At 32.2% G+C, this 13,122-nt stretch overlaps 1 protein-coding gene across 1 annotated transcript in view; it reads right to left on the bottom strand.

Moving 5' to 3' along the window:
- Window positions 1–13,122, bottom strand: part of LOC149799643 (pleckstrin homology domain-containing family G member 7-like) — a 135,255-nt gene that overhangs the window by 19,573 nt on the left and 102,560 nt on the right. Inside the window, exons 8-12 of the mRNA XM_089958243.1 lie at window positions 11,354–11,455; window positions 8,744–8,860; window positions 5,791–5,965; window positions 2,568–2,683; window positions 569–662 (exon numbers count right to left, since the gene is read on the bottom strand). Of these exons, the coding sequence (XP_089814369.1) occupies window positions 569–662; window positions 2,568–2,683; window positions 5,791–5,965; window positions 8,744–8,860; window positions 11,354–11,455 (604 nt within the window). The remainder of the gene's footprint in view (window positions 1–568; window positions 663–2,567; window positions 2,684–5,790; window positions 5,966–8,743; window positions 8,861–11,353; window positions 11,456–13,122) is intronic.

Here is a 13,122-nt window from a genome sequence, read left to right on the forward strand (position 1 = left end):
CATATAAGAGGAGCTTGAAGTATTGGTAATTTAATTTTTAAGAAAATTTGTCAAAAAATTATTAAGTCATGGAGTACTTAAAAAGTCATATAATTTTTTATTGGGTCAAATAAGGATGCATTTCAGATCAAAGGTTTATTTCAAACCTTTTCCTCCATGAAAGACTTTCATGGTGTGATAGTTCTATTGGTGACAGGTCCATGCAAAATTATCATCTTAATTTATATCTGCTGTCTGTCTCATATTTGTTTATGAGTATAAATGTTCTTTCAGCAGCCAAACTTTGAATTTGAGAACAAATAAATCCCTCACTGAGGAATCAACCTGAATGTAGTTTGAATTCTTTGGACATAGTTTTTTGGCACACAGCAACTGGTGAATTCTTCATGATGACAATTGGCCACATATTATATGCTTTAATTTTTTTTCAACTCTTAATATACTTGAAGAATTGACTAACTGAAAATTATATTACTCAGGAAACCACATCATGCACACATCATCCTTCATGGTGATGTTATTTCTAATCCTATCTCATCTGAATTATAAAAAAAAGAATTCAACTCACCAACTAGAGACAGTTGTCCTTCGTGTATAAGCTGCCGTTTTGGACAGGCAAGTAATCTTTCACATGGTTGTTTGAGTAATGTGGATTTCAAAAACTGTAAAAAAACAAAAGGTAAAATTACAAAAAAGAAAAGATGAGTTCTATCCAATTCCTTTAATCCAGCAGGTACCCTGAAGATTCAATTTATGGCTACCACATTTCTTCTGTTGCTAGCCCAGGCCCCTTTCCATTTTGGGATGTTTTATGATTACATATAACATACGGTACTATTATTAGCTAAGCATAGACTTATTTTTGATGTACATAATAAAACTTGTCTTGAAAGATGATGCCTTTTTAAAAAAATAATGGTTGATTAAGGCAGATGGTCTCTCAGTAAGAGTCATAACATTATAGGGGGCACTTTACAGTTTCATGTTTTGCATAGGGTTAAATTTTTAAAGAAAAATAATTTCCCAGGATTACCTCATCATTTATCCTGGCTATTTAAAAAAGTTACTGTACATCTTAGGTATTGTTAAAAGAACTTTAAATTATCTTTAGTTTGTGTATGATTGATGGGTATAATTTGGGTTATAAAGTATATAACCTGGCCTTACTACAGATTGCACCTTCTTGGTCATTTTCACTTCCTGGATTTCAAAGGTAAATTGTGAACCCAATGAGTCAATAACATTTTTCCTCTTCATATATGTTGTAATTAATTAATTGTACCTTCAGAATCTGGTACATGTATTGCCAACTATGGCAAAATTTAGTAACTTCTAAAGATATTGTACTTTAGTCTAATTCAGGCTAATTTTTTGAGCACATGGGAGTTGCAGTTTTGGTTAGCTGTGTGCTTAGATCATGTACCATTTACACAAGTACAATATGTAAAGAAATTTCAACCACAGCACATGAAAGTAGTATAGAGGTATACCAATATTCTCTCCATTGTGCAATGTTGCAAATGCAAATAACTTCACCATACATCTGTCAATCTCTCAGATGTAGTATCATTAGAGCCCCCCCCCCCCCTCAATAAATCCACACAAAGAGAACCTGGTCTGTGCTGACAGGTGGTTTTTCATAGAGTGGTTTTTCAAGCCAGGTTTAAGTGTGCACACCAGCATTTTGCAAAGTCAACAACAAAATTAGCATAGTTATGAATTTTCTTTTCATAAACAAATTTTACATCAATATATTTTTTATTTCAGGGACACAAAATAAAATATTTATTTATAAACATAAATTCTATCGGGTCACAGTTTACCAAGCATAATGCTGGTGCTTTTAATGCTGTGACTGATCACTTGTGGATTACCAACATATGATAATTTTTGGAACACATGTAATTTACATTTTATAGGTACATAATTAATTGACATATAATTTACATTTTAGTGACATGTAATTTGCAATTTATTTGTGACATGATTCTTTACAATTAATGAATAATAAAAAGAAAATCCAATGTATGTGTTCATTTGATATAAAATGTATGAACTGGGTTGAATAAAACTGTGTGCAGCTAGCTGATTGCATATTAGATTATTTAATTACTTTTATAAATTTCAGGAAAATGAACTCCAGTTTGCAACACTGTGCATGCTGCTATGCACCACTACTAAGTGTTATATCACACTGAAATTTTGTAACACTTTGTGCATATTGTTATGCATCATTAGAAAGTGTTATGTCACAGTGACAATTTACGACACTGTCCAAATTGCCATGCTAAGTGTTTTGTCACACTGGCAATTTGCAACACTGTCGAAATTGCCATGCTAAGTGTTATGTCACAGTCTCTATATTGCTATGCATCAATGTCAAAGTGTTATGTCATTCTGACAATTTTTGCAACAGTTTACATATCAATATGCATCATTGCTAAGTGTTATGTTACAATGTGCATTGCTTAGTTATTATATCACAGTGTCACATGCAACTATATGACAATACAATGACACTAATAAATTTGAAAGTTATGTTATACATAAATTTGGAAAACAAGTACCTCTGGTATGAAAACTCTGGCATCAAGTTCTGTAACAGATGGCCAGACCAGCTGGCGTTGGATTTCTTGAACCCTCTCAAAGTTCTTCACCCACTTCATCTTGTCTTCTAGTTGCTCTGGAAAGAAAATAACACTGCTTTAGGGAAGAAAAAACAGCATAAAATAGAAAGCCCCTAAGAAAATAAATTTTTGTTGAATTGGCATTGAGCTCAATTCATATTTAGTAGACATGGCTTAAACTCTAAATAAATTTTTGCCTGCAATATCTGTGTATTCATGGCCTGGTTAAAACACATTTAATAATAATTTTTATAACACTAAAACTGCTATGTTTGATTTATCCTAACCTGCTCCTTTGTTATATTAAACTTTTGTCTCATACCTATGTGGAATGGTACTTTAGTATCCATCTGTATCATCCTGCATATATTTTGGATGGCTTTATTATATTGGTGTTTCAGGTGGGGTTTTTTTTACATTTTTTAAAAGCTGTGTACTGTGTATGTTAAAGAACAAAAGAAAATATATAAATCAATGAATAAATAAGGTCTATGAAAACAAAGAAACAAAATAAGTTCTAAGTGAGATCCTTGGTGATATGGGATGCACAAAGATCAACAAATACACAAATACACATGCAAATGCACATACACACACACACACACACATGTCTATGATAATAAATTTCATGGAGATATAGTGAAATTTGTGAGACTAGTTAAATTGACAGGCAATGATCATAGAAGTTGCCAAGTTTCATTGCAATCCACGAGATTCAGGCTACAAGACAGAATTGGCAACAAAAAAAAATAGAAACAAAGTGATTTACAACATGCACATATTAAGATGATAATCAAATCATCTGCCAAGTTTCATGGCAATCCACTGAAAACTTACTACCAGTAGTTGTCTTCACATGATTCTGCCATGCCTGCATTCAGCATCAAGTCAAAAAGGGCAATAACTCTTATACAAATTGTAGGAACAAAGTTATTTGCCCATGAATTTGCATTTTCAGATGATGACCATAATATGTAGCAACTTTACTGGCAATCATTTCAAACCTGTGGGACTTTACTTGCTAACATTATTGTGTCATACCATGCATTAAGTTCAAGAAAAAGGTCAATAACTCCCACAATATTTGTCGTAGCAAAGTCATTTGTCTACAGATGCAGGGGTATATTAACTTCAAGTGATAGAAAGAATATTTATTTGTAAGAATACTACATTTCTGCACATACATACATACATTTGCCAGAACCAGGACATAAAATCAGAAGATTTCAAAATTCTTATCAGAAGAGTGGTTTTTAAACTAGTAGATTTGTTATTAACATACATTTTACACATTTTAATTGTGTGCATTTTTGGATTTTTAATGTAGATTTAATAATTATAGTCATATTGCTATGATTTCTGCAGTGTGGCAGTTTATTGTGATGTCTAGAACTAAGACATCATGCTGCAGACATGTGGCATCATGTTGCACTCAGTCACATTAGCCTGAAACCAGGCTGACCAGTTCAAACACTAACCTCATAATGCTAAGCACCAAGCGAGGCAGCTGTTGGAAGCAGTTTTACAAGTCTTTGGTATTACTCAGCCAGGGTTCAAACCCATGAGCTTCTGCATCCAATGTGGATGCTCTAACCATTTTGGCCACTTAAGTGGCCTTACATGTTTTAAGGGTATTGAAAACAAGTACATTTTTTTGCCATAATATTTATTTTCAATCATAATGCTGACTTCTGACCACTTCATATATTTTCAGCTTTTCTGTCCCAGTGGTGGCAAGAAGCTGAGTGACAATGTTTGTTGTTTTTGTATAATGCCAAAAATTTCTGTGCAATTATCAAATCCGGAAACATTACTTAAACCAGTTCAATAAAATCATTTGGAATGAGAAATTGGAAAATTGTGCTCTGCCAAAAAAATTTGCAAAAAAAGTTTCTAGAAGTATCAGTTTACTCACTTTTCATCCAGTCTCACATAAGATGTTCAGTGGGCTCCTTTATTACAGAAGAATCATTGCTTTAATGCAATGGTGTCTGCATATATCTCATGACATCTTCCTCCATATACCATTTTAAAATCCACATTGCATAAAATACACAACACATACTCAGGACCTTTGCTATTCTTCTGTACACACTTGATTTCCAAGCACTGATAAACTTTTAATATTGTTTAACTGGTGGTTTATAAGTGCCAGAAGAAAGTGCAAGTACTGGCATTCTGACATGAAATGTCCAAAGAAATAAATTAAGAACTGCCGTTAAGTCTTCGTAAAATAAAAATAAAAATATTTACTCAAAGTGTTTATACTTCACAATGCTAAATGTTGACTAAGTTTCAATCAAAGACTCAAAAGTTATTATGGATTACCTTTGATCCCATTGTAACTTAAAAAGCCTCAAAAAAACTTTGTTTTTTTTCCTGTTAACTCTCCAAACTATAATAGATGGGTAATTAGTTTACAGCATTTTGTGTACACATGTTAGCCATTGTATAACAATTCTTAGTCCAACTATTCAGCCCATGTCATTGCACTGGTCATTACACTGGAGGAACAATTCCAGTCCCCAGAACATTGGTTCTGGCTGGCTTCTGTGATGTGTGGATAGAATACAATTTTTAAAAACATCTTTACATTTTTAAAAGTGGTAGATTTCAACTATAAAAGAGTATCTTTGGTAGACAGGCTTTAAAATGGTATTTTTGCCTACAGCAGGCAAAATAAAATGTATGCAAGTATTTTCAACAGGCAGAGTGTATGTGTGTGTGTTTGTTTGTTGTGAATTGTTAACATAGTTTAAATTTTTTAAATCATATCATTACAATGTCTGCAGTGTGACAGACTATAGTGATGTCCAGCACTGGGGCATCATGCCGCATCCATGTCCCACCCAGTCACATCATCCTGACACCAGGTCAACAAGTCCTAACACTAACCTCCTAATGCTGAGCATCTAGCCAGGCAGCTGTTTGTACCTTATAAGTTTCTGGTATAACTCAGTGGTGTTCGAACCTGTAACCTACCACATCCGAAGCGGACACTCTAACCACTAGGCCACCAGAGCAGTCTCAACAGGCAGAACAATGCTTTGCATAAATAAACCAGGTAGCCTGGTCTGACAACCTGAGTTTTATTCTATGAATGGACCATGGATCATATATAACCAGACAATATTTATCTTCATTGTTCTATTGGTTTACTTACGAAGCGAAGCCTCCACTTTCTCTAAAGATTCTGCAAGTTGTTCCTTCTCATCTTCATCTATTGTGTACTTCATGACATTGTTCAACAGAAGGGGAAGCTTGGTGCAGTGCTGCATGGGACTGATTAATAAGTCATTCAGCTGGAGTCGGTTACATCGGGAATCCTGCTCACACCACTATTAAAAATAAATAAATAATTAGGATATCAATGTCATACTCTTTGCTGATAAATATGTTTGTCATATTCCTTATTTGATCAATATGTATGTCCTACTTGATGAATATGTGTCACACTCTTTCCTTGATGAATGTGTCATACTCTTTACTTGATGAATCTGTATGTCATACTCTTTATTTCATGAATATTGTGTCATATCAGATGAATCTGTATGTTTTACTCTTTATTTGATGAATATTGTGTCATATTAGATGAATCTGTATGTCATACGCTTTACTTGATTAATGTGTCATAACTGATGCATATGTATGTCATATTCTTTACTTCATGCATATGTTTGTCATATTCTTTACTTCATGCATATGTATGTCATACTCTTTACTTGGTGCATATGTATGTCATATTCTTTACTTGATGCATATGTATGTCATATTCTTTATTGATGCATATGTATGTCATATTCTTTACTTGATGCATATGTATGTCATATTCTTTATTGATGCATATGTATGTCATACGCTTTACTTGATTAATGTGTCATAACTGATGCATATGTATGTCATATTCTTTACTTGATGCATATGTATGTCATAATCTTTACTTCATGCATATGTATGTCATAATCTTTACTTCATGCATATGTATGTCATACTCTTTACTTGATGCATATGTATGTCATACTCTTTACTTGATGCATATGTATGTCATATTCTTTACTTGATGCATATGTATGTCATACTCTTTACTTGATGCATATGTATGTCATATTCTTTACTTGATGCATATGTATGTCATAATCTTTACTTCATGCATATGTATGTCATATTCTTTACTTGATGCATATGTATGTCATATTCTTTATTTGATCAATATGTATGTCTCTACTTGATGAATGTCATACTCTTTACTTGATGAATATGTATGTCTTACCCCAGTATTCTTTATTTGATTAATATGTATGTCATACTTGATAAATATGTATCTCTTATTCTTTATCTGATTATTATTTATGTCATACTTGATGAATATGTATCTCTTATTCTTTATTTGATCAATATGTATGTCATACTTGATAAATATGTATCTCTTATTCTTTATTTGATCAATATGTATGTCATACTTCATGAATATGTATATGATGCCCTTTACTTGATGAAAAGTTTTCATACACTGCTAATTTGTACCAGCTTACCATCTATTTTCACCACTACTTCATAAAAGATGTTGTTTTTTCTAAAGCAGTGAAAAATATCCAGTTCAAGATTTTTCATGTTACAAATAAATTCTCTTTAAATTTCCATTTCTTATACACTTACATAGATATACATGTTCTGGGTTTGGAATTACCATGGAATGAAGACAGTTCATAAAAGATTCAACAAAGAAAATATTGTAATAAAAGCGTATTCATTTAACCTTTAATCAAATTTTTACTCCAAAATTGTATTTCAAATCATTCTCATTTTTAAATGAAGATTTAGAAACATTACCAAAATTATTTTGAAACAAAATTTAAAAAAAACTGTTATGTATATCTGATTTAATTGTCTGTAAGTTTTAAAATCTATTTATTTTATTTTTAAATTTCATTATATGTCAAAATAATGTAAATTGTATTCACTGGAGATGATACTTTTCCAGAAAATAGTTTGACCTTGACTGTTTGTTTTAGTAAACACAAGGTGTTGACCTAGATCCTGACCTTGATTCAAAATAAGTAGCAACCATGTAAACAAGTTCTATTTTTATTTTAAAACGATTGGTTGTTGTCAAGGTCATGATGGGACTATGTGGTTTAAGATGTAAACAATTTTTTATTTTATTTCTTAGAGTAAAATGGTTGGTTTTCATCAGGGTCATCTTAAGCGTACATGATATAAACACGATCATGTGACACCCCCCTTTTCTTCGATTTTGTAACTTGGGGATTTTTGAAACTGCATTTAGAATATGATATAACCTTTGTTTATGAGAAATAATCTCAGCTGGGCTTTTTCCTTTACACTGGAAGGTGTTGTGTCGCTTGGAGTTATTTCAAATTACTTTGAAAAATACATGTGCTTATGTGAGATTCTTGAACAAAGACAGCTGTTATAAAAAATTTATTCAGATTTCCAAAACTGGAGTGATATTTCTTGTTTCTACAAGGAACTGTAGACTTCAACACTACAGCTTGCAGCATATGCCATCGTCTTCCATCTTGGATTCTTTGTCGGGACTCGAACTTGAAGGCAGTTGAACATTTTGTTATTAGGACTACTAAAAGTTTATTCATGAATTATTCTTGGATTTTTAGATTTATAAAGCCGAAAGTTCATATCTTTTTTATTTTTACAGAATTTTTCTAGGGAAATAAATTATTATATTTTTCAAAGCTTGTTGTTTTCACTCTTTCTTGTGTTACTGCTTATTCGAGCCTAAACATGTAACATAAGAAAACAGATCCAGTTACATTGTTTTCATAAATAATGTGAAATATATTATGGGTACATGACTGGTCTATTTATTTTTATATTTATTTTTTATGAGTGATAAATAAAAAATTAATAAATAAATAAATATAAAAAAATGAAATGAATTAATTTAACATTTCTATTATTAAATTTGAGAGTTGATAATGTAACAAAATTTGAAGCTATTTTAATTATTTATTAATTAGTAATAAATAAACGAATGAATCTTATTTATTATCATAAAATTTAGGAGTTTAACATGTACTGTACAGGCCTTCACAATAATATTTTCACCTGTCTAGTGTGTGGAAGGATTTACTCACCTTTTCAAACTCACAGAAGTCATCACTTTTCCGTAACTGTTCAAGATAATTTAAGGCATTAGTGTAGTTTAAACAGTATGAGTGAAAGACTGCACCATCCTTTGAGTGTGATGAAAACTGAAATTAGAAATTTAAAGAATGAAGATAAATACAGTTTCAAATTACATTGTTGAAAATTTCCTTAAATATTAGAACATGATCAAAAACTTTTATATTCAGTGTAGACTTAAATTTCTATGAAACAGTCCCAGTATTTGATTACCAGGATCATATGTTGAATAAAGAAGAATTTGGAATAATTATGTTAGCTTATGACTTAGTTTCTTTAAGCATTAAATATTTACCAGGTGCTGAATGTGTTTAGCTCAGTATGAGTACCACAGGATTCAAATGCAAAACTATGCAGTTAGAATAATCACATAGTCTTAAAAAACATCAGTGTAAGTGAAATAAAATTTGTTTGTCAGGAGTGGACGATGGCAACATACACAATTTTTAGACCATATTTGGAAGATCTAAAATGGGTAATGATTTAATATTAAATTTCTGAAACTAACTGAATAATGTCCAGTATTGTTGTTGCATGGTTTAGCGCCATTTTTCAGCACATGATAGGCTATACATGGCGGCCAATATTAATGGTGGAGGAAGAACCCGGAAAAACTCCAGAAAGAACAACCGACCCACAAGAAGCTACTGGCAAGCTTTCTCACATGCCCACATTGGCCGAATCCAAGACTCGAACCCACGCAGACAGAGGTGAGATGGCAGTGATCCATAACGGAAAGCGCTTTAGACCACTCGGCCACTCAGGGCCCCATAATGTCCAGTCAATAAGGCTCGCAAAAGCTGGATATTATTCAACTCGTTTAATAAATTATTTCATTATCAATATTAAGAAATCATTACACAGTTGAGATTCTTTCTATCACATAGTTTTTATTTCAGTGGAAATTATTTAAATGGAAAGAAGAATGAATAATTCTGTTCATTCTGACAAATGTTGCACCTTTCATTTGTTGTGCATAAAAAATAGTCCCAAACAAAGTTGAAATAGTATTAACATTTAAAAGTAGATTATACTTTTCTTACAATCTATAAGTCAAACAACAAGTGTCCTTCTGAATAAACAGAACATTTTACACAAACAAAATAATATTTCAACAAAATGTCCAAAGCCAATTTCACAACGTTTGATGCAGTTAGAATGCTGTAGACGGTCCATGTTTACATAATCTAAAGTGTCACTTTCACAACTAAACATAACATTGTTGCAATATTCATTTGAAAGAAGGTTTCCTAGATGCAGAAATTCCCATATTTACTGTAATGCATTTGTGACCGGATATTTGCAGTATTTGATTTGGTTTGGAACAGCAGACTACAGAATATGTAAACAAATTTCATTTTGAGTCAGAATTGCATCACATATTTACCACATAAATATGCACTGGTTGGATAAACTTCTGTCTTCTTGCAGACTGGTTTATATCCATGTTCTTCTGTGAACAGAAGCGAATTTATTTACTTCTGTACATTAAAATTTAAACCAAGCTTGTATATTATAGGGTGAATTCAAGGCTTCAGGTTTACCGCCACCCTCCAACTCCAACTTACACATTTGCTATGAACTGAGCAATACCCTTAGTTTTACTTGTTGTTGTACTTCTTCTTGTCTTGCAGTTTTAGCCATTTTTCATGTTATGATATGTTATACATGACATAACAAGCCCCTGTGGTGTTAAATTGGCCTTAATCAGACAGACAAGACCATTTTCCCCCCAATTCCTTTTGTGAATTGAATTTAAACAAATGGCAGCAAAAATGTTCATTGACAACAAAACATTCCAGAGAAGGGTCAAAAAGTTTTCCCATGATTGCAGCCAATCAGTAAAGAGAATACTGCACAATAATTTCATGGGGTTATTTGGACCAATCAGAATCACATGAAGTGATATGTTCACGTGTTATAATATCAAAAATATGCAACTGCACACACTATAAGCAAAGTGTACTGACTATGTGGTAAATATATATATATATATATATATATATATATATATATATATATATATATATATATATATATATATATGGATTGAAGTAATAAATCTGACTTAAAAATAAAAGAGACCAGCTACAATGGGGGATAATGTTATTTTGGATCATGCATGGTGAAAAACAGACTGTGTGCTCCATACATAAATTGAGCTGGCAAAAATGGCTAGGTAAACAAGCAAGATTTATCCTGCATGGTTAGATTGTATATATCATTTCAAGGAAATTTCCATGAAGAGTGTGTGAAAAGGCACATGCTAAACATACAGTGGATACCTGGAAAAACATCTTCCATAATTATCCATTTAGAACTAAAACTAAATAAAACAGCTTTCTTCAAAATTGCACTATGATGAAAAAGTCCACATTATTTACAGTTTCACTGCATAGACTGGACCTCTAGCAGACAACATACAGTTACAGAAAGTTAAATTTTGTGTAAGCTGTGGAACATAATGTCACAAAAAGCGAAAACATCAATTGATACTGTGTGTCAAAATTGATAACAGAACAAGATATAAGTTGCAAAATTAAAGAAAAGCACACAATTACCCGCTGAAATGCTTTGATTAATACTGAGGTACGACCGAAGTCTCCAAAGGTCATGTCCTTTACCAGGGCTGAGATAAAATCTTTACAAAATGTGTAACTGACCTGGGAATATAAATGAAAGAAGACAAGTTTTAAAAAGCATAAAGTTTTGGCAATCTTACTGAGAAAAGAAATTAAAAATTTCAAATAAAATCTACATATACATTTTCACTTATTGTTCCTCAGTAAACTATATGAATTAGAAATCAAAATATGCTATATTGATCATAATTGTGTACAATAGAATATTTTAAACTTCGTAATGCCAATATATAGATAGATTAGACAGATGTGATAAGAATGATTTCATGAATGCAAGCTATAAAAAGAGGAAAAATAATGAGACCTACATACAATAGTTTAAATCAGAATGGTCCAACCACAGGCCCACAGGTCATTATTTGATTGTCCATGTTCATACAGACAGTTAGTCCAATAATTATAGTATAATTTACTACAATATACAATGTGACCCTGCTCTGTTATAACATGAATTCGGATAAAACGCGGTCGTGGTGTGCTTCCGAAATTTCATATACATGTATTTTTCTCGTAGACGAAAAAAAAAATTCTTTCTTAAAAGTACGAAAACAACGTCAAAAGTTTATTATCATTTTGGGGAAATGACTGTGTATGAATAATAGAAGACGATCATGGCATGGCTCCTGAAATTTTATATGTATTTGTCTCGTACATGAAAAGATATTTTTTTCTCCTATAAAAGAACGAAAAATAACTTGTAAAAAGTTTATTCTAGGATCGCGTAGGGCGTCGCCAATGTCCCAAACTTGGAATTTTTTCCGTATTAGCGGCAAATATACCATCTGGCAATTTTTTTATTGGTGACATTGTTGGCTTTTTAAACTTGGATATACAACCATTTGTTTGGAGTGGAGAAATTCAGAGGCCCAATGAAAGGAAGCCGCAAATTTGATATAAAATGTTTAAATTTATTGTTACATAAACAAATTATTTGTCCATACTGACAATCTAAACACTTGCAATGTCAAAATCCGCTTATCCTGCCTTCTAGCATGAATACTGGATGTTGCGAGATATCTGCTTTTTTTTGTTGTTGACATTTCTGGTAATGGAGATCAACGGACGAGGCATCATCTCGTAATCTATCTTTCGTTGGATTTTCGGCCGCTTGCTAGTAATTAATACATTTACATTGACTGACATTTGTATGTGGATGGTAAGTAAAAGTCATCTTCTTTTTACTCAGAATTAAATCATTCAGAACACGCACATTTTCTGTAATAATCCCTGTCATTAGACCAGAACACCTGCGTCTTTATCTTCCGTTGACCCTGTGTTAAATTTATGATGCATGCGTGGAAGGCAGCATGACTCCACTACCACACACACACACACAAAAAAAAAAAAAAAAAAAACCTCTCTTGTTGGTCTGTTCAATAGTCAGGGAGGAACAGTAACTAGAATAGACCAAACGACGGCAACATCCTTTTTAAAAATGTACCCAGATAAAAAAATACTTTGCTGAAAGTTCAAAGGAAACAGATGTCCTTTGAAGCACCGATTGTTATGAAAATGTGTACTTAGCAAATGGAAACAAAAACCAGTCTCAATCATGTAATACAATTATTTGATGTTGCCGCCACAATAAGAAATGGGCATTTCTTTGGTTCTCCGAAGCTGACCTTTACCCATGACTTCAATAATGCATGCACACTTCATCAAAGAAAGCCGACTACAATCTTCAATAA

The sequence above is a fragment of the Sinohyriopsis cumingii genome, chromosome 5, assembly GCF_028554795.1.
Source record: "Sinohyriopsis cumingii isolate HCF-2022 chromosome 5, ASM2855479v2, whole genome shotgun sequence".
Taxonomy (NCBI): domain Eukaryota; kingdom Metazoa; phylum Mollusca; class Bivalvia; order Unionida; family Unionidae; genus Sinohyriopsis; species Sinohyriopsis cumingii.